At 34.8% G+C, this 25895-nt stretch overlaps 1 protein-coding gene across 1 annotated transcript in view; it reads right to left on the bottom strand.

Moving 5' to 3' along the window:
* Positions 1-1409: 1409 nt before the first annotated feature.
* The window catches only part of LOC306879627 (contactin-3-like), a 76018-nt gene continuing 51532 nt past the window's right edge, over positions 1410-25895 (bottom strand). Inside the window, exons 12-23 of the mRNA XM_079432731.1 lie at positions 25731-25858; positions 22665-22840; positions 17644-17761; positions 16365-16523; positions 13776-13925; positions 13375-13445; positions 9716-9950; positions 7808-7917; positions 5060-5246; positions 4109-4221; positions 3222-3387; positions 1410-1812 (exon numbers count right to left, since the gene is read on the bottom strand). Of these exons, the coding sequence (XP_079288857.1) occupies positions 1718-1812; positions 3222-3387; positions 4109-4221; positions 5060-5246; positions 7808-7917; positions 9716-9950; positions 13375-13445; positions 13776-13925; positions 16365-16523; positions 17644-17761; positions 22665-22840; positions 25731-25858 (1708 nt within the window). The 3' untranslated portion in view covers positions 1410-1717. The remainder of the gene's footprint in view (positions 1813-3221; positions 3388-4108; positions 4222-5059; positions 5247-7807; positions 7918-9715; positions 9951-13374; positions 13446-13775; positions 13926-16364; positions 16524-17643; positions 17762-22664; positions 22841-25730; positions 25859-25895) is intronic.

A 25895-nucleotide genomic window follows, 5' to 3' on the forward strand; every position in this document is an offset into this window, starting at 1 on the left:
TTCTTGACATCTGGAAACCCCAAGCATGAAAGCTTGTGGAGGCTTGTTACCAATGCAAGATAATGCAAGCCAAAAAAAAAAAAAAGATAAATAACCAGTGGGCAAATATCACAGACGCAGAAGCTTAATTAATCGACAGAAACAATAATCGTGATCACAATAAAAATACTATTAATAGTGCAACCCTACTGTGTCTTTTGAACAATACTACAGGATTAGGATGGAAAACCACCTTGAACAACTCTGATTTTTTCAGACTGGTAGGGAACTCTGGGGACTTTCACACATCAGACTTGTACTTGTTTGCAAGGCTTTCAGTCTTTTCACATCTGCAAGGCCATTAGAGGTATAAAAATGTGATACCCTTCCAGCAGTAACATCTTGTCACTTAGTTTTTGACAACTTGTTTTGCAGTTTATATGCCAGTTTACTAACACTCACGGACATAAGTACAGGTGGAAGTGTGTGAGGCATATAAATGCCTTTCAAAAGCTTACTTTTTGTGGTGACAGAAACTTTCAAACCATATTCAATGACATTTTGGCATGTTCTATTTTGTTACAGTATATATTAAAAGGCATGAATGGGTTGCAGATAACACGAAAGTTTCAGCTAGATGACATATACAGAGCAAATATTCACAGGAAAAGTAAGCCTCAATTGTGTAGAGTGTCTAATGCGTAACGCATCGATAATTTAACCGACATGAAGCGTCGAACAAAATGCTAATGCCATCAAAGAGACTGAGAGGGAGCCTTTGGAGTCGATGGCACTGTAATAGTGGCGGGACGGTGACACTCTTTTCTTAACTAAAGGAAGATTCCCATTAGGACAAATCAATGCTCGGCTTTGTTAACCCAGACCCAGAACTTAGTTAGCGCAATGAAACCACAAGAGATCCAAAAATTTGCATTACATATAAGAGCAACTCCCACCAGCACTGGTTTCTTAGCCCTTGTCCTCAACTGCAAAACAATTTTCAACTACTTTGGTGTGGACATGAATTTAAGGCATTGATTGTTCTCAAGGATCAGAGGAAAAGATGATGCACACATTGGCACACTGCATAAAGAAGCCTATTATACAAAGAACAAAAGCTTTTTGTCATATTATATGCAACAAAAAAAAAATTAAACAGTATTTTTGTCCTTTTTTCCAATTAATAAGATTTGTTTTCAATGTTTATTTTTCTTAACTCATTGGAAAATATTTTTCCTAGTTTTAAGCATAATGATTTGGTTAGAAATTTGAAAAAATAAAATTACCAATGGGATATGGAAAATAAACTTCGAGCTATAGTCTCTAAAAACAAGTCTTAATATTTTATGCAGTTTTTCTCTCAAGTTAATTTATCCTGTTTAAAAAAAAAAATTTTTTTTTATTTTTTTTTTTTTATTTTATTTTTTTTTACAGGAAAAGAAACCAAAAATACTCAATAAGAATTTTTTTTTTTTTTTTTTTTTTTTTTTTTTTGCAGTACTCTAGATCATCCCGAGAACCCTAATGACTCTCTTGCAGGGCTCTGCCATGTTTACTAATGATGAATTCCTCAACATTCCCATGACATTTCAATATCCGGCTCTTCTATACATGTTGCCGGAGCTGGAGAATCCCATCTGGTCAGATTTTGATGGGAAACATAAGCCTTGTATGAGCAAAGAGCAGAACGTTTGTTTTTCTTGGTGCGGCTGGGTCTGGTGCTCATGGGAGGCGAACATCAGGAGGCACTGAGTGTCGACAGAGCACAAATGATGAGCGGAGAGAGAGAAAGTGTGCACAGCCTTTCTGCTCTGGATCCACGGGCACCCATGCCTGTAAGCACACGCAAACACAACCATTAAGAAACACTATTTAACCTCCCAAAGGAGAGAAAGAGAGATTTGTGGATTCAATTCACAGCTCATTCCTAAATCAAAGAGAAATAGCCTAATAATGTAGATAGTGGAGCGAACCTAATATGCAATCTTCAAGAACAAAATACAGTCTGAAACTGTTTAAAAAACGATGTAGAAAATTGTTAGCATCAGAATGTCTAAACTAAATATAAATTAAATACATTCTAATTTATAATTATATATATATTTCTATATTAAATAATCAAGTCAAGTTGTAAATGTCATAATTTGTAATTATACACAAGTATTTATTTCAAAAATGTATTGTAACTATACACAGCTATACATTTCAACGTGACCCTGGACCACAAAACCAGACGCTGGGGTAGATTTGTAGCAATAGCCAAAAATACATTGCATGGGTCAGAATTTGTGATTTTTCTAAAGTAAAGATCATGTTCCATGAAGATATTTAGTAAATTTCCTACTGTAAATATATAAAAACTTAATTTTTGATTAGTAATATGCATTGCTAAGAACTTCATCTGAAAATGTTAAATGTTTTTTTGCACCCTCAGATTCCAGATTTTCAAATAGTTGTATCTCGGCCAAATATTGTCCTATCATAACAAACCATATTTACATTTACTCATTTAGCTGACGCTTTTATCCAAAGCGACTTACAATTGCTATATATGTCAGAGGTCGCACGCATCTGGAGCAACTAGGGGTTAAGTGTCTTGCTCAGGGACACATTGGTGTCTCACAGTGGATTCGAACCCAGGTCTCTCACACCAAAGGCATGTGTCTTATCCACTGCGCCATCACCACCCCATATCAATGGGAAGCTTATTTATTCAGATTTCAGATGATGTATAAATCTCAATTTCGAAAAAATTGACCCTTATGACTGGTTTTGTGGTACAGTGTCACATATGTTGTTAAAAATACGCAATGAATAGCTCAGTTTGACAAATGAAACATTTGATATATTCATGTTATAGCTTACCGAACATATCACCTTTTGCATTCATGGGAAGAACCATTATTGAGGAAAGAATCCTCTGAAAGAATCGGGTTGAATCTGAAAGCAAATCTCTGTACGAAGGGGGAGGGAAGTCGAGCACATTTTGATTGCCTCCCATTTGAAGGAGTGAAGGAATTGGGGGTGATTCTCACTAATTTATATGCAGCTCTGGCTGCGCAGTGACAGAGATAGATAGCGGAGGAGCCTGCATTTCTTAAAAGGTCGGATTCTACGACGCACTGAAAGACTGAAGCGAACAGAGCAAAATATATAGGCATACAAACTGACTGAATCCCCATTAAGAGCTCATCAATGCCAGCGGAAGACGAAATAAAAGACGGCAACAGCAAATTACTTACTGAGTTGGTGGATGTGGATGGGCTCGCTTCCTTCCCCCAAGCCTCCTTCACTGAGGGTCTTGATCTGAATGACGTAGTTGTCGTTCGGATTGAGGGTCAACTCAACCGAGGTTTTGTTGGTGATGATGGAGTACATGTCGTTATTCCGGTGTCTTCTGTACAGCACCTGCACATGATGGCACCCAAATCAATCAAAAGCTTCGTTCAGAATAATTAACACTAGGGCTGTCAATCTTATTTTTTAATAGAATTAATTACAGTATAAGTCCACCAATTAAATTTAGTGCAATTAGTGGCATTTTTGCTGAAAAAAAACCCCCAAATGAAGATAATTCTAAGCCATTTTACTATTGTGGCAATACGATATACATACGGGACTCTGATTTGAGGCATTATTCCTATATATGTATATATATATACACACCATGAAAGGAGTTAAACACAGGTGAAGCCCTGTATTTCTAGATAATGTTTACTGATGCTAATGGCTAATGCTTTTCCCCTGAGCTTCATGACTGTTTTCCCTTGTGGGGAAATTAGCACTGTGAGAGCTTTTAATTGCATGCATGTGTAATTAAGAGAGGTGGGATGAGACATGAAATAACATATGCTGTGCTCTTATCTATAAAAACACACAAATTAATGGATTTCGGCCACGTAACTGCCATATCTTTGTAGCTAAATTACTGCACCCCGACAACCCTTATTATGTATATCAATAGTATCAGATGCAAATATGCATTGTAGTTCCTGCTGTTATTGTTCGTCTCACAATGTAGGAATGGAAATGCCTGACTGCTAAAGGGAAAACAATGGGTTACCTTCGGTGAAACTCTTATAAAATATCCCAATGCATTTTCTGGGTGCAGAGAGATAATGTCACTCACTATGTATCCCGTGACCTCAGATTCAGTTTCGAGAGCGATGACGGGATCCCACTGCAGCACGAGCTGAGAGCCAATCAGATTCCACTCTACGTTCTGAGGGGGCTGTCCAGGCGCTGAGGTTTGTTGTGTATGAAAGAAATGGTTAGAAAAAGAAAGAAAGGGTTCACAATGTGTGATCAATTGTGCAACTGTGTTCGATAACACCAAAATGTTTGACAAGCTGATTAGCACCGTCAGCAGGGGATGTTTCTTGCAGCTCAAATCTTTTGCTAAATCAAAATTCATTCATTCAAGATTCATTCTAATTAGAATTGGTTTCCACAGTTTGATATTGTGTGAGACTGTTTTATTGACTAGTCCTGGTTTTAATTTTGCATCTAAGTTTAGTGAGAGTTGTTCAGCCCTTTGGGTCAATTTCTGCTGATTTTAAATGCTTTATAAATAAACATGACTTGACTTCACTAGACTACTACAAAAGTAGATGGTTGAAAGCTGCTTCAGTTGAAAAAAAAAAAAAAACACCTTTAAGTCATGTCACAGTAGGTTCACAGCATGTGTGTAGACTTAGTGATCTGTCCAAAAGTTATAGGTTTTAAATATTTCACAGATATAACTCAAAAAACTAAGCGTGAATGTACAATTCTGCTAGTGTATGTACTACTAGGTGCCTCAAGCAAAAAAGCTTTTTGAAAACTTTGAAAGATTTGATGTTACCTAAAAAAACAAACGGAGGCAGAAATAGATTCCCATAACATTCAGCAGAGTAAAAAATAAAGGTAAATGTAAGATTAAAAAAGATCCATAGAATGCTGTTCTTACACCCGACATGGAACATTTTACTAATGTACTGTGGATGAGTAAATCTTCCAGATGCACACATCGAATAAATGTGTCAGCAACACATGATCACAGAATGTTCTCTGAAAATGGTTTGAAATAGACAGTACTTACGTGGTTTTTTGGTGGTAACATTGACAGGGACAGACTGGGGGCCAGTTCCTGCGGTATTGAAGGCACACACCGCTAGATAATACTGAGTGTTCCCCTGCAGGCCGCTGACATTCACTGCTGTGTAGTTTCCAGTGATCCGCACTTTACCCACTGTATCCGGCTTGGTGTCATCTTCCCAGTACACCACCTGTTCGCCAGGACACAAAACAAGGGCATTTTATATATCCTTGACTTTAGTTGTAAACAACTCTCTGCCAGAACAGTTACAATCACTCTTGCAACCCTTCGTGACCCTAAATATGCAGATTTTTCTCAAAAGAAGTGCTACTATGAAAATTTCTTGGCACGTTCATTTAACTTAAATGGTTGCTAATGGAAATATGTTTATTGGGTTTACAGTGTTAAATCTCAGGAAAATATACAAAGTAAATGCCAAGAATTTTTATCTGCTGCCAAAGAAAGTTTTTTTTTCTCCATTCTGTCACCGATGGAGTTTTGGTTCCTTGCCGCTGTCGCCTCTGGCTTGCTTAGTTGGGGACGCTTCATTTCCAGCGATATCGTCGACCTGATTGCAAAGACACTATTTAAACTTATTGACACATTATTTTCCTTTTTTGATATTGTGCAGTGCTTTGACACAATTTGCATTGTAAAAAGCGCTATATAAAAAAAAAAAAAAAGTGATTTGCACAGAATTTATTACTTTCTATGACAGTCATTACATTTGAGATTTTCATTTGAGTCTTTCATCATGACTTGATTTCACAACAATCAATAACAAAGTAATCAGTTCAGATATTTGATACATATATTTGACTTAATTTTCATTCTTCACTTTATTTAGATGATCATTTGTGTCTTTTCTGGAAATTACAAGCTTGAGAACATATCTCTGGCTGCATGAAATATGATATTCTTTTGAAATGGTATGTAGATTCTCTTGAGGATATGAAATTTCAATTAGCATTTAGCTGTGTGCTAGATGAGAAACAATTAGGCAGCGGAAATGGAATAATCAATTATTAACCCCGGGTCATATGTAATATCAATATTGAGGCATTAAGTATAGGAAGATTTAAGCCAATTTGAAAATTATACATTAATGAGATCTGCCCGAAGGAGGCATATCTCTAAATTATTTATTTTCTACCTTTTGCTCTCTTTGTTTTTGCAGGATGTAGTACACTGCATCATTCAGACTTTTATTAAGAAGTCAGTTATTCATTCCAATTCAGTTCTTAAATTTAAACTGAGGCAGTAAATAGGATGCAGAATTTTAATTTAAAAGAGAATGAAAGGAAAAAAAATTCAAAGGAATTAGCTGATATTGAGACTTTCTTTGTTTTGTTTACACAATCGTTTAAAAGTTTGGGGTTGGTAAGATTATTACTTTTTTTAAAAATCCTACCTTTTGAAAGAAGTCTCCTACACTTACCAAGGTTGCATGTACTTGATCAAAAACACAGTAAAAACAGTAATATTGTGAAATACTATTACAATTTAAAATAACGGTTTATTTTTAAAAACATTTTAAAATGTCATTTATTTCTGAGATTTGCAAAACTGATTTTTTTAGCAGCCATTACTCTAGTATTCAGTGTCACACGATTCTTCAGAAATCTTTCTAAGATGCTGATTTTCATGCATTTTTTAAATTAATATTAAAACCTTGAACCATTTTATTCAGAATTCTTTGATGAATAAAAAGTTCAAAAGAACAGCATTTATTTGAAATATAAATTTTGTAATAATGTAAAAGCCTTTAATGCGTCCGTGCTGAATAAACTTGTTAATTAGTTAAATAAATAAATAAATAAAAAGAAATTCAACTTCATTTGAACAATACATTTAATCATATTTAACAAACTTTAGTGGATCAGGGAAAAAGAACACTTAATTTCCCAGAATGAATTACTTGTGTTGAATTACTCTAAATTGCAAATCAAAGTATGCAAAGTAAATCCTCCTGTTATTCCGAATTTAATTCCAATTCAGCTGGTGTGACCAATGCAATGTAAATTCCAAGTCATGAACTGAAAAGAAGTCAGATGTTCTTGCTTCCACTGAACCACAAGATGTCCAAATTATTACACAGATAATATAACTGATATTTAAAAAGAAGTATTAGAAAAATGCAAAGTAGATGCATCTGCGTTAGCAATCTCAGACGGTTGGACCATACTGTTTGGTTTTGTGCAAAAGGAAATGCAGTGATAGTTTAAAAAGGATTTTTCCATTTCAAATGCTGCAGGTGCTTCAAAGGGCTGTGAGCACAAATAAATGGTATATACGCATACAGCGCATTTCTTGATCCATGCTGCTTTGATTTGGCCTTTCAGTCCTTGCTAACCAAAGACGAGACAAAAATAAAACCTAAAAAGTTTTCCCCTCATCTAGAATCCAGTGACATGATAGTTCTATTCTTTCCAGACAATATGGCCGCTACCATGGCAACGTGGCGGTTTTGTGCCGCAGGGCAGGGGTGACAGAGATGGAGAGAGTGGCTTGTGAGAAAGCGAGACTCTCTTTGCATTCTTGAAAGGCCAGTGGAGAGCTTTCATCCAGCTTCTAAGAGCCGCAGACATTTAACAAAGCAGCAGCGCTGTCTAAACACTGGCATTCTCCATGTTTGAGGTGGCATGGGAGAGGTGAGAAGCACTTTAAATAATCGCTCGAGATCCGGATCGCATTATTACAGGGAAAACATGCCATTTAATGTGGCGAATGAGAAGACAATGCGAATCAAACCTCATATCCGAGAACTCTTTCAGGTGTCGATGCAATCGGCTCCCAGGTAACTTCGATGTCGGCCGCCGACAGACTTTTTGCTGACACTCTCTCCGGCACTACGCTCGGCACTGTGAAGAAACGGAGAGATGTTGAGGCTCTTATTCAAAAAGCTTTATACACAGCCATCGAAGCAAAATTGGATTAAGTCAGAAAACGAAGCCCCGCTTTCACCTGAGAGAGGCCCTACTTCATTTTAATGGGAACTGTGACTGACAGAGAAGGAGACAATCTGCTGGGAAAATTCAATTAACGCTCTAGCTCATGAATAGGCCTGTAAGTGTCTAGCAGGATTTGTTGTAACCTATAGCCGCAATAACTAATATAAGGTTGTAATTCGTGGCTTGAACGAGGGAGGAGGGGCGTAAACTGTCTTAATCAATTTATTCCATCATTCTCATTCAAGGTCACACCTGTATGTGCAAAGGGAGGGAACTGAGACAGTGTTTGAGAACGTGAAGGGACTACTGCTGAGTCTGACTGTGTTTGTGTGTTCCTAATGTTTTAGTTCCACGGGCCCACACAATGTGTCGCTCACTGGCCTATATTAGTATTTCCGGATGATTAGGCCAAAATTGAAAGCAGATAACATCAGGGCTCAGACTATTAGGCTTATATGTAGGGTTAGTGATATGAACTAATTGTATTATTTTGCTTATTTTCTAAAGCAAATATGTGTTATTTTTGCTATTGCTGAAATTTTCAGTCTAGTGGATGATAAAAAGAAAAAAAAAAAACAAACAGACAGATTTGCATACAGTACCATTCAAACATTTTTTTTTAAAGAAATTCATATTTTAATTAGCAAGCATATATTAAATTGATCAAAAGTGACAGTAAATAATTGGTTTAAAAAATAAATTTCAAATAAATGAAATGTTCTTTGAAATTCTAGTCATTATGGTTTACACAAATTAAGTAGCACAATTTTTATCAACACTGATAATAATAACTCAACATATAATGATTTCTTATGTTTCTGTACACTGGAGTAATGATGCTGAAAATTCAGCTTTGCCATCACAGGAGTACATTATAACATAACATATATTAAATTGTAATATTATATCACAATATTACAGTTTCTTTGTCATATTTTTGATCAAATAAATGCAGCCTTCGTAAGCGAATATTAAAAAAACATAAAAAAAAATGTTTGAATGGTAGTGTATATGATCTATATCTAGAGAGCAGAATATCATATAATTTCATATCATAGCCATATTAATTACAACATTGTAGGAAAGCAGCATTTTTAAAAATTCAAACATTGCACCTAATAAAAAAAGTTTATTCGTGGTAAAATCACTGTAATGTACTACCTCTCGTAGGCTTACTGCTTTTTGTAAATATTTCAATGACTGATCTGAAATACATTCTATAATTGGAACATACTGTTTGTAACAGAGGCATGCAAAATATAATATTTTAATTATTTTATATATTAAAATAATTATATTATTGGCCATTGGATTATTATATAAAAATGATCCTCTAACACTAGTGTTCTGTATTCTTTTCTATTCTTTCTACTTGTTTTCTTTTTATTTTTCATTAAAAAAAAAACAAACTTTGCTACACGTATTACATTAGACTAACCAAGATTTGCCTTAGCTCTTACATATTATTGCTTTTTTGTTGGTTTTGAATGCTCCTGTTGTCTTCATTTGTAAGTCACTTTAGATAAAAGTGTCTGCTAAATGATTAAATGTAAATGTATATTACTCTTAAAATAAGTAATTATTAGTTGTTTTTATCAGCCTAAACTTTGATATCACTACAAATCTCAAAAAATCTGGTTAAGAAAAATAATATTCTGTGTGAATGAGTTAGCGATTGTGAGTGTTGATGTACACAAATCCACTCTACCTTCCTCTGCAGAGAACACTGTTACAATACTGCTGAAAGGTCCTTCTCCGCGGTTGTTGAAAGCTCCCACTTTGACGTTGAATGGTGAGAATGGTGGGATAGTGTCATTTCGGAAAACGTAGCGGGTGACGCTGGGTGCCGAGATCATGGCGCGGTTCCAAGTGACCATTCCCACTGGCCGGAAAGCGATGATATAACCAAAGCTCTCTCCGTTCTGCAACTCCTCTGGAACAGGCTTAGAGTGGAACACAAAACTATAGTGATATTAAAACAAATTGAGGTCAGCACACCAACTGACCCACATGAAACAGGGCTTTATTAGCACTTAGTTTAAAGAGCACTTTCTTTCTCAAGACACTTTAATTATTATGCATGCAGTTTTCATGACTTCATATTAGTAGAGAGACTACATGGAACATTTGAAGGACTTTTCCAGGGCGGATCTCCCAGGGTGGCAACTGCCACCCTAAGAAAAAAGCTGTGCCACCCCACCTGCCACCCCATAATTATCACAGAATATAATATAAATGTAAGTACTTTTCAGCCGTGGCGATGACAGCGTATCGGAAAATAATGGCAAAAAAACCAAGTCTTTAACTAAAATGTGCAGGATAGTTGTAGTCGGTTTCATTAACGAATTGTTTTTACATTTGTTCATGAATCAGATACTGCTTCTCAGTTTATTCAAGTCCTCTGAGAAATTTAATCCCATCCGTATATGTCTGAGATTCATCCCGTAATTGCTTGGTGATCCGATTCTCCGACTGATCGCTCATCATGGATATAGGCCTTTCTGCCATATCGGACGAAACAATAACATGAAATCAATAAGAAGATGACGATCACGAAAACTAATAGCAGAGTTAGGTAAGAATCTTGTATTGCAGTTTTCTCGATTGTTAACATAATATGACTGATTTAGTTGGCCTATTTTCCCAAACCATTAATTCAGTTCTCAAAACAGACACATTTCTCAAAACGTTTAACAATAAGTATTAAACATTAGGTAGCAAAACTGATGACACCAGTCAGAATCTCTGCATCCTAACAACGAAGAGAGGAGAGAGCTGAACGAATAATATACATGGTTTTATACTTACAGTATAATTACAGTACAGTACCAGTACATTAGATGATGGAAATTTCATTATTCTATATGTACAGTTAACTGTAGCACATGTTGTACACTTTCAAACGTGTGACTATCAAATTTTATTTGTAACCATTTTTTGTGTACTGCATGTTTGTAGAACTTAGCAATGGCTGCCTAGAGATATAGCTAGTCTTGTGTCAGGAGACCAGGAAACTGCTATAGTTCATAGTACAATAGCAGTCCTAGCCTAATGGTTAGAGAGTCAACCTCGTAACCCAAAGGTTGTGAGTTTGAGTCTCATGTCCGGCAGGAATTATAGGTAGAGGGAGTGTATGTACAGCGCTCTCTACACCATCAATACCATGACTGAGGTATTGAGCAAGGCACCGAAGCCCCAGCTGCTCCCCGGGCGCCGCAGCATAAATGGCTGCCCACTGCTCCGGGTGTGTGTTCACGGTGTGTGTGTGTTCACTTGGATGGGTTAAATGCAAAGCACAAATTCCGAGTATGGGTAACCATACTTGACCACGTCACATCACTTTCACATACTGTAATGAAATTTGATCAAATGTGCAGAGGAAAATTTTTTTTTTTTTTTTTAACTGTACTTTATTGTGGTGCAAACCAAGTTCATATACAATTCTTTGGTATTTGAATTTTTCTAGTGTTTTTCATCTACTGCAAAATTACTTTCCAGTAGTAAAATGAAAATGATCTGTTCCCAAAAGTTAATTGCTGAATTATTATTATTATCTGTAATTTAATTTATGTTGTATACTGTAGACATTGAGCTTCAAAAATAATTCCTGAATCCTAATAAGAGTTTTTTGTTAAGTGTTATTGATCTCACGAGTGTTCACTGGGCAGGAAAGTCATCTGTGTATTTGAATTGTGTGTAAGCATTTAAGAATACCTGTAATAACTAGACTGAAAAGTTTGAAAGACATATTTATGCTGGCTTGTCTTAAAGTCCTGTTTAAGAAATATAAATAGTTTGGTCAGGTAGATGTTCTAGATGTTTGCTAAAGTGTTGCTAGTTGGTTGCTAGGATATTCTGGGTGGTTGATAGGCTCTTGCTGTGCAGTTGCTAGACTATTGACAGTGTGTTCTGGGTGATTACAGACATTCCCACCTCTGGTAATAACAGAAAATCAAACATTTTCACACCTGATCCAGTTTCAGTGCTGTGATATTATAGTATTTCTTTCAAATGTTAGGAAATTCAAAGGTGTTACTCTTAAACTTGCGCTAAAATGTTAATGATATATACCATCTAAGTAGCCCATGTAATATTAATTAGAACCACGTTTAATGATACAAGCTCAGAAACATTTATAACCTGTTGAGGTTTTTTATATTCACTTTATTTTCTATTGACTTGGTGCCATGATGGATATTAAAATGTTGTTATTTATTTTTCATTTTAAACAGTATAGATGATTACTTAATGGTAAGGCAATATTTTTTAACACAACTGCATATTAGATAATAAATCCCCAAAAACTATGCATGGGGGCTTGCTTTGGTGGCTTGCACCCTTTATAGACCCCATGCCACCCTAAAAAAAAAATTCTAGATCCGCCCCTGCTTTAGTTACCCGAAAAAAAGTAAAATGATGACAAATATGGAGGGAAAAATAAACACACTTTTCCTCTCAAGCATACAAGACCACCAAGTTTGGGGTCTGTAAGATTTCTTAATATTTTTAAAAGAAGCCATTTATGCTCACCAAGGCTGCAATTATTTGATCAAAATACAATAAAAACAGTAATATTGTAAAATATAATTACAATTTAAAATATTTGTTTTTGATTTCAATATATTTTAAAATGATTACATAATTCTTGATGCATTTTAAATGATAAAAGCTGATTTGGCACTCAAGAAACTTTCTTATTATCAATGCTGAAAATAATTAAAATACTTTATATTTTTGTAAGAAATATGTTTTTTTGGGATTATTTGATGAAATAGAAAGTTCAAAAGAACGGCATTATACTGTTCATTGTTTTATTACCCCCCTCCAAAAAAAAACAAAAAAACAACAACAAAAACACTTTTGAACAGTAGTGTATATAATAATTTAAAAACAGTTTTCCAAAAGTGTTTTACTGTTTGTATCACTATGCTTTTTAACTGAAATTGCTATTGTGCCACTAGTTACAGAATAGTAGGCAAAAATGGCTCTCCGACATGTTTTAGTATTTAGATTTGCTAAAATAGACTAAATCACTAATACAGTTCATAAAAGGCTTTGAAAATTCAAATGAAAGCATTTCTTATGAATACTACACTTTTTCCTTGCTAAACCCTTATTTCCTCCATGATGTGTCTGAACAGAAAGAAGCCTAACTGTGAAAGAAATACACTTCAAAGAAACTCTCTGGCCCTGAGTTAACTTCCATTTGGAGGAGAAGTAGTAAAGCCTGGAGTCCGGAGGTCAGGAGGGAGGGGGTCTTGGTGCGGGCAACGATCATAAAATGGCTACATTTCATTCTAAACAATTAAGCACCGGCATTCAGCCCAGGCTGGCCGAGGGAGCAGTAAAATCTGACAAATGACTTACCTCCCATGTTATCACTAATTCCGATTTGGTACCTCCTCCGCCTCCGACATCAGTGGGAGCCGTGTCAGGCACTGCGGGCAAAAACCCAAAGAAGAGATTAAAATGCTGCCGGCAGAGCTCTGATTGGGATTTTTCACTGTATGTTTGAGCATCAAAGTTTATTTAAATTTTCATCGCAAAAAGACTCTAAACTATCTCTTTCACAGAAGTTCTACCTTCTTTAAACCATCCCTCAGAAATTTGTGAATAAAAGAATGCGTTTTTGGAATAAGTTTGAGTGTTGCATGTGGAATAAAAGTGATGGATGTGACAGATGACAGGAGAATTGAGGATGTATGGTCTGCTCCAGTGCTTTCAATTTTAGTGCCTGTCTGGAATACGTCTCACACTAGCATACTCACTCGCATCTTCTGTTCTGATCTTGGTAGACGGGGGACTGGGCTCTCCCATCCCAACACTGTTACTGGCCAGGACTCTGAACTCATATTCCACCCAAGCGTTCAAACCCACCACGGTTGCAGTCAGAGTATTCCCATTGATCACCTCAGGAACTGAGGATAAGAAAAACAGTAAAATACAATAGCAACTAACTGAAACAAAATAGTTAAAGCACTAAAAGTTTACACACTAAAATGATAACTAAAATAAAATAAAGCTAAATAAAATTCAAAACTAATAAAATGACAAACATAAAATTATTAATGAAAAAAAAATACAAATAAAATAAATTAAATATTATATATAGTAATTCAAATTAAAACCAATAACCTAAATAAAATTAAAAACGAATAAAAATGAAAAAGCACATAAAAAACTACAATTCTAATTCAAATTGATCATAAAATTGATTGACTCATAAAATAAATAAATATAGATAGCAAAACAAATAAAAATAGCAAACATTTAAAATGTTTTCAGTGGCTCTTAAACTCAGAAAATAAAATGGCTCTCTATATATATAATCTTAAAATTACATAAAACTATTAAACTAAATAAAATTTAAAACTAATAAAAATGACAAGAGCACATAAAAATGAAACAAAAATTCTAATTCAAATCGTTCACTCTCAAGTAATTAAAATGAGAGAGAGAGAACAATTTATACTATATAAGTATATAGTTGATTATATATGATTAAAATATTACAGTGCCTTGCGAAAGTATTCATACCCGTTCATTTTTTTCACGTTTTATGTTGCTGCCTTATGTTAACTGCTTTAAATTAGTTTTTTTTTTTCTAAATCAGTCTACACTCCATACTCCATATTGACAAAGCAAAACAGAATTGTCACAACTTTGTAAATTAATTACAAATAAAAAAACTGAAATAAGTACATTGCATAAGTATTCATACCCTTAACTAAATATTTAATAGCTGAAGCACCTTTACAGCCTCAAGTCTTTTTTGTTGGATGCGACAAGCTTTGATCATCAGCATTTGGCAATTATCTGTTATTCTTCTCCACACCTCTTCACCTCTCAAGCTCTGTGTCAGGTTGGATGGGGGCTGTCTATAAGCCACTCTTGCTGTGTGTTTAGGTCCATTTTCCTGTTGGAAGGTAAACCTTCTGCCCGTCTGAGGTTCTGAATGCTCTGGACTGGGTTTTCATTAAGGCTATCTCTATATTTTGGTGCATTGAGCTTTTCTTCTACTCTGACGAGTCCCTCAGTCCCTGCCGTCCCTCAGTCCCTGCCGCTGAAAAACAGCCCCACAGCATGAGGCTGCTACCAGCACACTTTACTTTTAGGATGGTACTCTGCATGTGATGAGCAGTGCCTGCTTTCCTTCAAACATGATGCTTGGAATTGAGGTTCATCAGATCAGATAATATTAGTTCTCACAGTCTGAGGGTCCTTTAGGTGCTTTTTTGCAAATTCTAAGTGTGTTTTCATGTGTCTACACTGAAGAGAGGATTGAGTCTTGCCACATTTCCATAAAGCCCAGATCGATGGAGTGTTGCAGTGGTGTTTGTCCTTCTGTAGAGTTCTCCTACCTGCATATACGATCATGGAGCTCAACTAGAGTGACCATCAGGTTCTTCGTCACCACTCAAACCAAAGCCCTTCTCCATCAATTGCTCAGTTTGGCCAGGAGGCCAGCTTTAAGAAGAATCCTGGTTGTTTCAAACTTCTTCCATTAAGGGTAACAGAGACTACATGCTTCTCCAGATGTGTGGCTTGACGCAAAACTGTTTCTGAGCTCTACAGACTGTTGTTTTGACCTCAGGGCTTGGTTTTTGCTCTGATATGCATTATCAGCTGTTGGACCTTTTATTAAGACGAGTGTGCCTTTCCAAATCATACCCATTCAATAGAATTTGCCACAGGTTACCTTCACTCAAGTCTAGTAACACCTACAAGCAACTGTCCCAGATAAGGGTATGAGTACTTATGCAATGGAATCAATGGAAGTTTTTTATTTTTAATATAAATTTGCAAAGATGGTTTTTTTTTGCTTTACCATTATAGTGTATGGAGTGTAGATTGATGTGGAAAAAAGTAATTTAAAGCAGTTAAGCAAAAGGCAGCAACAAAAAACATGAAAAAAATTAAGGGGTATGAATACTTTCGTAAGGCACTGTATATAGTAATTAAAATGAAATCTAATAAATGTCAGTAACAAAATAAATACAAATAACAAAAATAAAATATAAAACTAAATATTTTTTTTTAAATAAAATAAAATATTCTGCATTTTAATTAAGATTTTAAAATGTATGCTGATTCAGATTTTTTGTTCTGTTCACATTTAAAATGCCATGCAAAAACATTTTTGCATCGTTCTGTGTAATACTTCATAGTGCTATTTAATTACCCAATTTATTTTATATTCCACACTAAAGTTAAAATTGGAGTTAGAATGGTGTAAAACAAACAAAGAAAAACTGCACACTAAAGTGATGCTGCCAATTTTTTTTATTTATTCTCATCTGTTGGCCTCCCATACGCTGACACACAATGGCATATGTCTGTGATGGGCGATGATGTACCTGTGTCGACAGCTTGCCAGCCGACAGTAAAAGGAGTCCTGGCCTGGATGACATATCCAGTAATGGGACTTCCATTGTCCTGGCCTGGGCTCCAGGACAGCTGGGCTGTGCTGTCTGTGACCTCTTCCACCACAACCAAGTCTGGGGGGCTGGGGGGACCTGACTCAATCACACAGCCCATATGGAATTGAATTAATTAGGAGTGTTTGATTATACTCCACACCTGCTCAAATGTTAAACTGGGTCCATGCATTGTGCATATTGATGACTTAGAAACTGTCTCACTCTGATAAGAAGACAACTATTTGTTTAGGAGTGTGTGTTCTAAGATGTTAGACATGGCGAGCGGTTTGTGCTTGGTATGCTTGTGTGAGTTTTAGCAAGGGTAACAAGCTGTGTGTATGTATGTACGCTTGTATATGCGCAACTAAATGATTCGCATTTCTGCTCCAAATAACTCTCTGCCATTTAAATGTTTTCTCTTCATTTGCACTACATTCTGGGGGCCGTCTTGCTGCTTAGCCGATGTGTAAATGAGCCAATTAAAAACATACTCTATGATAAACAGCTCCTCTCCAAACACCTGGGACAGAACCGTGATGCGTAATGGCCATGAATACCAATGTGACTCACAAAAACAGCAGCGAAGACTAGGCCCCATAAAACATCCCAAGTGACACATTTAGCACTCTCTGAACTCTTGCTACATTAGCAGTGCCCTTTCATTGAAATACACACCTCGCAAGAAGCTCTTCACTCTGGAAGACGGTTGTACATATGTGACCTTGGACCACAAAAGCAGTCTTAAGTCCCTGGGGTATATTTGTAGCAATAGCCAAAAATACATTGTATGGGTCAAAATTATTGATTTTTCTTTTATGCCAAAAATCATTAGGACATTAAGTAAAGATCATGTTCCATGAAAATATTTGGTAAATTTCCTACTGTAAATGTATCAAAACTTTAGTAATGAGCATTGCTAATAACTTAATTTGGACAACTTTAAAGGCGATTTTCTCAATATTTAGATTTTTTTGCACCCTCAGATTCCAGATTTTTAAATGGTTGTATCTCGGCCAAATATTGTCCGATCCTAACAAACCATACATCAATGGAAAGCTTGTTTATTCAGATTTCAGATGATGTATAAATCTCAATTTCGAAAAATTTACCCTTATGACTGGTTTGGTGGTCCAAGGTCACATATATAAAAAACAATGGGCGCAGACGGCAAATATTGTGCATGTGGATATATAAACCGAAGACAATTTGTTCCTACCTTTAACAACCAATATTGCATCAGCAGACAAACTCTCAACGTCTGTGTCGACGAGACAAACGTACTTCCCACCGTGATTAAGCTGGATGTTTCTAATCATAAGATCACCGGAAAAGCTCTGAAAAGTGAAAATTAAAACTAAATGACAAAATCTTAATAATTAATAACAATTTCTGTTGTTACAGCTCAAGGCACCAAATCCACTCTACTGATAAACAGTAGTTTCTGAAAGCATGATGCATTATCATTCAGAACATATTTCATGAATCAAAACATAACCTCAAGGCATGCTCTGAATTTTTTGGCTGGTGCCATGAAATTCTGGCACTATTTCAAAAAATGAGACAACAGGTACTAGAGATCAAAGAGAATTCAGTGGCTGATTCAGATTTTTTTTTATTCTATTCACATTTAAAAGGCCATGCAAAAACATTTTTGCATCTTTCTGTGTAATACTTCATAGTGCTATGTAATTAGTTAAATTATTTTAGATTCCACATTAAAGGTAAATTAAGCATAAAAAAGGTTAAAATTGGAGTTAGAACGATGTAAAACAAACAAACAAAAACTGCACACTAAAGTGATACAACCAATTTTTTTATTATTCTCATATAGAAAAGTCAGATTTACAAATGAGAATTGTAAATGTTATATTCAGTAGTATTTTTTTTTTTTTTTTTTTTTTTATTATGTTTACTGTTTACTCCGGGGTTATTATAGTTACCTAAGCTTAAAACTAAACTAAAAAAAAAAAATAAAGAAATATATGTTACTTGAAATGAACTATACTAAAATTAAACAATGACTAAAAATTATACTACTAACTAAAAAAAAAAAAAAAAAAAGATGCATATATTAGTGCTGTCAATCGAAAAATTAAATAATAATAATTTATCGCACATTTTTCTGAAATTAATCACGATTAATCGCTCAGAGCACAGTACCGTTTCCGTGCTCGTTTGACTCGCGCCTGCCGCTGAAGTGAAGCTGGAGTGCACGTCTGAAACGTCTCCCGTTTGATGTGGTTATGAAGACGTTCTGCGACTAAATAAATGCACTTCTTGTCAAGAGAAATAGTGACAGAAACAGCAGTTGTGAGTGGGGTGGCCAGCCCTAGCCCCGCCCCTGCATTAATTGCGTTAAACATTTTTAATGCGTTAAACTTAAAAAATGAATTGCCTGCGTTAACGCGCTAATTTTGACACCACCAATATATATATATTAGGGTGGAATGGTTCAACTTTTTCATAGTTCGGTTTGTATCACGGTTTAAGAGTCACGGTTTCGGTACGGTTCGGTATGTTTAGGGAAAAACTATACTGTCAAATAAAAATAAAGAAAATAAGAATAATCTATCTAACTACAAGCAACAGCACAAATAAATATATAATAAAGATACAAATAAAATAATTTTTAGGTACAGAACTTGAATAAAGTAATCAAATGTAAAACAGCATTGCATATTTGACTGTATAAATTAAAGATTAATCTTTATTAAAGTCACAAAAGCGATTCAATCAAGAGTAGTGAGTGATTTTTGTTGTTGCTGCTGTTTGATTAGTTTTAAGAAAGTGCTGTCACTTTAAGAGAATGCACTAGCTGATCCAGTGCACTGATACTGTACGTTCAGCTGGTTATGACTGCTATAGGATACTTACCAAGACGGGCATTTTGACATTTTTTTTGTGTGAATTTTTTGTCCATTCAAACCCAATACTTCAGAGAGAGCTTAATATTTCCGCACGTTCTGAGGCGCAGGTTTGCACACTTCTGATGATCGAGCGTACTGGCTCTTAAAAGTTTAAACTGGCAAAGCTTACATGAGTTTAGTTTAAACACAGATATCAACGTTTGCTGATCAGGTTTCATCTGTGTTCACCCGGGTGATGATGGAAGAAACGACAGCTCATAATCCAGCATATGGCACTCGCATTGAACAAGAGTGAATAGTTTGTCCACTTTTTTTTAACTGAACCGTGTGTGGAGAACCGAGCCACTCCATATATATGTATGTATGTATGTATATATTTCAGCTACACTGTAAAAACAAAAATTTTTGAGTTCTCTCAACTTATTTTTGAAGGAGATTCTCAACTTTTTGTTGTATAAACTTCAAACAACAATTTGAGAAAACTCAGAAATCTGCTGAAGCTGGTTGCCTTAAACATTTTTTTTGCAGTGTAGTTGCCAAGGCAGCATTTCTCATTTTTATTTAGTTTAACATGATGCACTAAAACAACTAAAACTGAAATAAAAATGAATAAATATACATATATTATATATATTACAATCTACTAAAAATGACAAAAACACACAAACTAACAATTTAAATTAAATCGAGAACAGAAAATTTGACAAAGAAGGATTCAACATATTAATCAAAACCATATGAATATCTCTGATTTTCAAATAACACTAGCTTACATGGTCATCAAAACAAACAAACATAAATAAATAAATAAAATATCTGCTTCACACAAGAGAAATCAGATTTGGGAGACTTGCAACTGCAAGTAGCTTGAGTAACAAAGGGCCTGTCTTCAGCAGCAATCTGTGTATAGTATAGTGTGTTATAATGTAATTATCACCAAAAAATGCAGCTGAGGCAGTCCTGCTGATGCTCCCTCTCATGGTAGCTGCAGATTTCTGCAAACTCAGACACTCATCCCTCCCTTTAAAATGGCTGCTGTGCTCTGAGATACGTGTGGACCTAAATAAACAGTCTCAGTGACTAGCCTCCGGGATCCACTCAGATCCAGCTCTCTCAGCCACAAAGGAGCTCAGTAAAACACACACACTGTGGCTAATTGGCAAGACGATACTAATTATTCCACAATTACATAAACCAGGACCAGGTAAATGAGCAAAGCACATGCAGAGTGAGAGTTAATATTGTTCCAGATAAGCATACATCACATTAAAATCATAATGAATCTGCATATCTAGTACAGATTTAAAAAACATGATCTTTTCATATTTTAAATGAAGACACTACTAAGTATAACACAGCAAAAAGTGTGAAAGAAGCAAATTACATTTACTTAAGCAGAAAATACTTGTTCAATGGTTCTGATTAATTGACACTGACTGTCTCATTTTAACTGATCACTTTCTAAAAATAAATAATTGTAAATAATAAAATAAAATAGCATTTATTTATACTACTTTTCCTATTAAAGGACTTTAATAATAAAATTAAATAAAACCAAAAATAAGATACAATTATTAAATTAAATTAAAGTCAAAAGTAAAGTAAAGTAAAGTAAGGTAGGTTTGCTGACACAATTTATCTCCCTTTTTCTCCCTGGCTTTTAAATAAAGAATATCCAGAAGTTCATACAAGCTGAATCCTGACCAGCACTTATATTTGTGGTTTCCTCCATCAAGTTCAATTCCTATGAAAAAATGCCTTAAACTCAATCAATATCAAAAAGAGTTCAATGGATAGATTCCAAAATTTCAGGATTGGATGAAAGGACTGCAGAGCGGGTGATGTTTAATTATGGTAATGCACCCATCAGAGACTGTTGAGAAGGAAGGCATAATCTTTGAGTGCAGAGGAAGTGTGAATCCGTGAAAACCACATCACATATTAACCCACATCTGCATATGTCAATGTCATTTCTAATTGCCCTTGAGAGAAACCCCATGTATCAACTTAACGTAGCCACTGCCACATGACAATAAAAGGCAAGGCTTGGCTGTGGGTTTGAGGGGCCTGAATCAAGATCATGAAAACGGGACAAAGCAGTTAAAAAAACAACAGCAACAACAACTTGATTAGTTTATTTTATAATAAATATTAATATTTATGTTTTTATTTTTTTACTAGTTTTATAATATATTTAACTTTATATATATATATATATATATATATATATATATATATATATAAATCAGAGAAGCTAAATATACAGTATAATATAATTTAAATATCATTTTCTGCTGAATTAAATTTAAGAAGTTAGGAACTGCCCAGCAAATGCACCATCTGGTCCTGTGCTTTTCAAAAAGAACCTTAGCCTGTGCTCAGATTTCAAATCCTTGAAAGAAAATTATCAAAAGCTGTTTATTATTCTGCTCAAACCCCCAGCCAACCAAAGGAAAATCTAAACCAAAACAGCTAAATGGTTTCTCAAGGCAACATTTCAATTCATTGGAGTCCTGTGGCAATAAGGAATTGTCTCCCCTGAGATGTAAAATATCCGGTGAAACTGGAAGGGTAAAATGGGAACAAAACTCTTAATTGATCTGGCCTGCTTCCCTGGCTCACTCTGTAGAGAGCAGCTGTTTGGTATACATGTTGAATGATTCACATTCAATGTAGGTCAATGATGGAATGACCCAGAACAAGATGGCAAAATTTATCCCAAGAATCCAATTTCAAACTACAGACATAATGGCAGGCAAGTCTCTCTGAGAGAGAGCATTCAAAGTCCCAATGGCTTGTTCCTGTCCAGCACAATGATTAGATTAAAACCCAGTTACAGTACTTCAAGTGCATGTGTTTGAGATCTATTCAATAAGATGGCCTTTATTACATGGAGGGTTCTTTGGTTTGATTCAAATGATGAGCACAAATAACTAAAACTAATTCATCTGAAACTCCTACTCAGATAAAATAAATGCTCTAACTTATCTTTGAATTTGTCCCAAAAATTACAGCCTGCATTTTATTGTACCGAATTATCATGCCATATTTCTTGTAATTTATTCAAATGAACATATTCTTTATTTCTGGAGCATTTATTTATTTATTATGAAAAACAATTTCATATTGTAATTTAGTAATTCATTTCAGACCTTTATAATTAAACAGACTGCAGACATTTTTGCGGTTTTCATAAATGATTTGTGAAGGTTAGATTATGTCTACACAGTACATCAAACCCTTTTTTCAAAACAGCAAGGAAAATCCTGTTTTCCGAGATATGTTCCCAATAAATTTTTCATGCCTGGAGGTTGTGGTGTGGGTTGAGGATGCTGAGGTTGCAACACAGCCCTAAAACCACAATACTCACCCCTCCCACTCGCTCAAAGTGGTCGGCGTCCTGATGGAAATCAATGGGCTGACCGTTGAAGGCCCAGGAGAAGGCCACGTCCAAGGCTGGATCGGCAGTCACCTGGCAGGGCAGCACGATGCTCTCACCCACCGTGATCTCTGTGCTGCTGGGGCCCTGGCTGATCCTCGTGGGCTCTGTTAGTTACAGTGTCAACATAGTCTGTCAGCTTAGCTCTTGGACACAAACCGAGGCGAGAGAACCGCTTTGTAGCCAGGCAAATAACAAGATAATCTTTTTTTTTTTCTTTTTTTTTTTATCTAGTGAGCTGCCACCGGAGGAAGCATTTTAGAGGCATGATCCCGACACGTGGATCATAATTATTCTGCTTTATTATATATATATATATATATATATATATATATATATATATATATATATATATATATATATAAAAAAAACAAGAATTAAGACGGAAATCAATTAGAAATACAATTAGAAACATACTTAGTATACAATATACAATATATACTTAACAAAACAACAACATTTATCAATAAACTATAGTTCAAAATAATTAAAAGCCACCCTTTTAACCCAATATTCTACACAAATAATGAACTAAAAAATCTATTTATTATACAAGGATGAGCCACATTTCAACTGTTAAAAATAACCCAAAAATAAAGTTTAAAAACTATCAAGAAACTGAGAGGAGAAAACCATACATCTAAAATTGTAGTGCTGTCAAACGATTAATCGCGATTAATTGCATTTGAAATAACAGTTTTTGTTTACATAATATTTGAGTGTGTACTGTATATATTTTTTTTATGTATATATATATATAAAATACACACACATGCATGTATATATTTAAGAAAAATATGTTATGTTTATATATTAAATATATTTATAAATAATATAAATTATATGAATATACATATATGCATGCAAATACATGTAAATATTTTCAAAATATATACATGCATGTGTGTGTATTTATATATACATAATAAATATACTCAATTCACACAGAAATATTATGTAAACAAAATTTTTTATTTTGAATGCAATTAATCGCTACTAATTGTTATTATAACTGCACTAAAACAACAACAACAAAACAAACAAACTAACAAACAAACAAAACAGAACATGTTCATTGACAGAAAAAAAAACAAAAAAAAACTGACAAATTCTTAAATTGATTTAGAAATGTTTTTCAAAAATGAAAAAAATTCTAAATATTCTAAAATAATTGTAACAATATGTTACTTACATTACTGTTGTCCTAATGAGCAATAGGCTGTGAGTTAGCGATTTTACCACATTCTACGGTGGTTTATTGCTGTAGTAAATAATCTTAATTTCTAGGTACTATACTTACAGTACTATACTTTCCATATGGGGGCTATTAAATCAGAGCTAAATGAATTGGCAGCATGTCTTCTGTGAGCAGAATACAGTTGACTGAAGACACTTTGTGAGGGAAAGGTCATTTTAATTAAATTACATTAAGGGGGTCAACTGCTGGTGCATGACAAAAACATAATGAGAGAAAAATACATGGAAGGAAAAGAAAGAGAAACCCTATAAAAGACGTATGGGCTCACACAGAGGCCTCAATGGTATAAAGCTAATGAGTTTCTTCTGATTTACCATGAAAATACTGCTTATTAAACCCGTAACCTATATAATGAAGAATACAAGTGAGGAATAGCATTCATCCTATAGCTTAATGAGGAGATAACAATCCACATGGATAATGGCTACAGCAATTATGGATGACCTTAACAATGAGTAATTAGTGACACATGGACTGGGGTGTGTGGAAGACTGAAGCAAGAGGGCACATGAACTACACAGAACACTAGAGAAGAGAATGTTATACCTTCCACAACACAGAAGGCTCTCTTAAAGTGACAATTCACCCCCCAAAAAAGGAAATTCTGTTATTTACTCAATTTCATGTTGTTTCAAATCTGTATGACTTTCCTGCTTAAATCACAAAAGGATCATTTTTTTTTTCATGCAATTACAATAAACAAGAAATAGCCACAAAAGCATTATCAGGGCTCAACAATAAGAATTGCCTTATGGACCGGGCATGTACTGTATGTAAAACAACAAATATAGTGACTGATAGTGAGCAAAGACATACAGACTTAAAACACAGCATTATTCATATGACCTACTTAAATGTGGTTGTTTTGTATCATTTTCTGAAGCTTTAAAGCTCCAGTCAGCATTCACTCTAACAGCATTAAAAATAATGTACAGTATGTTCTTCATATTTTCTTATTTTGTGTTCCACAGAAGAATAAAGAAATCATATGAGTTTGGAACGACTTGAGTATGAGTAAAAGATGACAGAATTAAAATTTTTGGATGAACTATTCCTTAAATAGTAGTTTGAAAAGATGTCTTAAAACTTTTAGACATAGAGACTTGATAACAAAAGCCATTTGTCTTGAAATAGTGTAGTGCCATTGTGTAGGACTTCTCAGTGTGCTTGATTATATAAAACAAATCACGCTTTGTGATTTTTTTGACTTGAAAGGCTGACAGCAGTGACAACAGAAACTTAGAAGAATGGAGTTGTCAGCTGGCTAATACATTTCTTGAAACAGCTTAAGCAATGCATCATGATATGTGCCAGATGTGGCATTTCATTCAAAGCTAATCATAGTTAAATCATCAAGAATACAGTATCTGAGTGAACAATAAGAGTGGACCGGAATGTGTATTGTCTGCACAGAAAAAAATAAAATAAAAGCTGTTATTCATCCAAAATTACCTAATGTCCCAAAGCTAAACGATTATCAAAAGAATCCAAGACTATTTCGAGAGAGATGAATCAGCTTTTTATTTTTTACAACAAATACATTTCATAATGTCTTTGTTTGGATAATAAAAAATGCTTCTTTTGTCTGGATTTTTGCTATTTTTTTATAGTAATAAAGAAAAGAAAGGGGCGAGAGAAAGAGTGGAGAAACCAGACCTGAAAAAAAATGTTGCAAGCCAAATTCAAACCTCAATATGCTCTAAACCACTAACATTGATCTGAAAAACACAGTGACTTACCTGTGATTATCAGTCTTCCTGTTGTGCTAGCTGTGCCAAACTGGTTTTTAGCGATGCATGTGTAAGTACCTCCATCTCGCTTAGTTATGTTGGCAATCTTAAGAGTCCCATTTGGGAAGAGCGAAATCCTAAAGGTGATGGATAATTTATTAGCATCACAAAGAC

This window comes from Barbus barbus (assembly GCF_936440315.1).
Source record: "Barbus barbus genome assembly, chromosome: 13".
In the NCBI taxonomy this organism is placed as follows: Eukaryota; Metazoa; Chordata; class Actinopteri; order Cypriniformes; family Cyprinidae; genus Barbus; species Barbus barbus.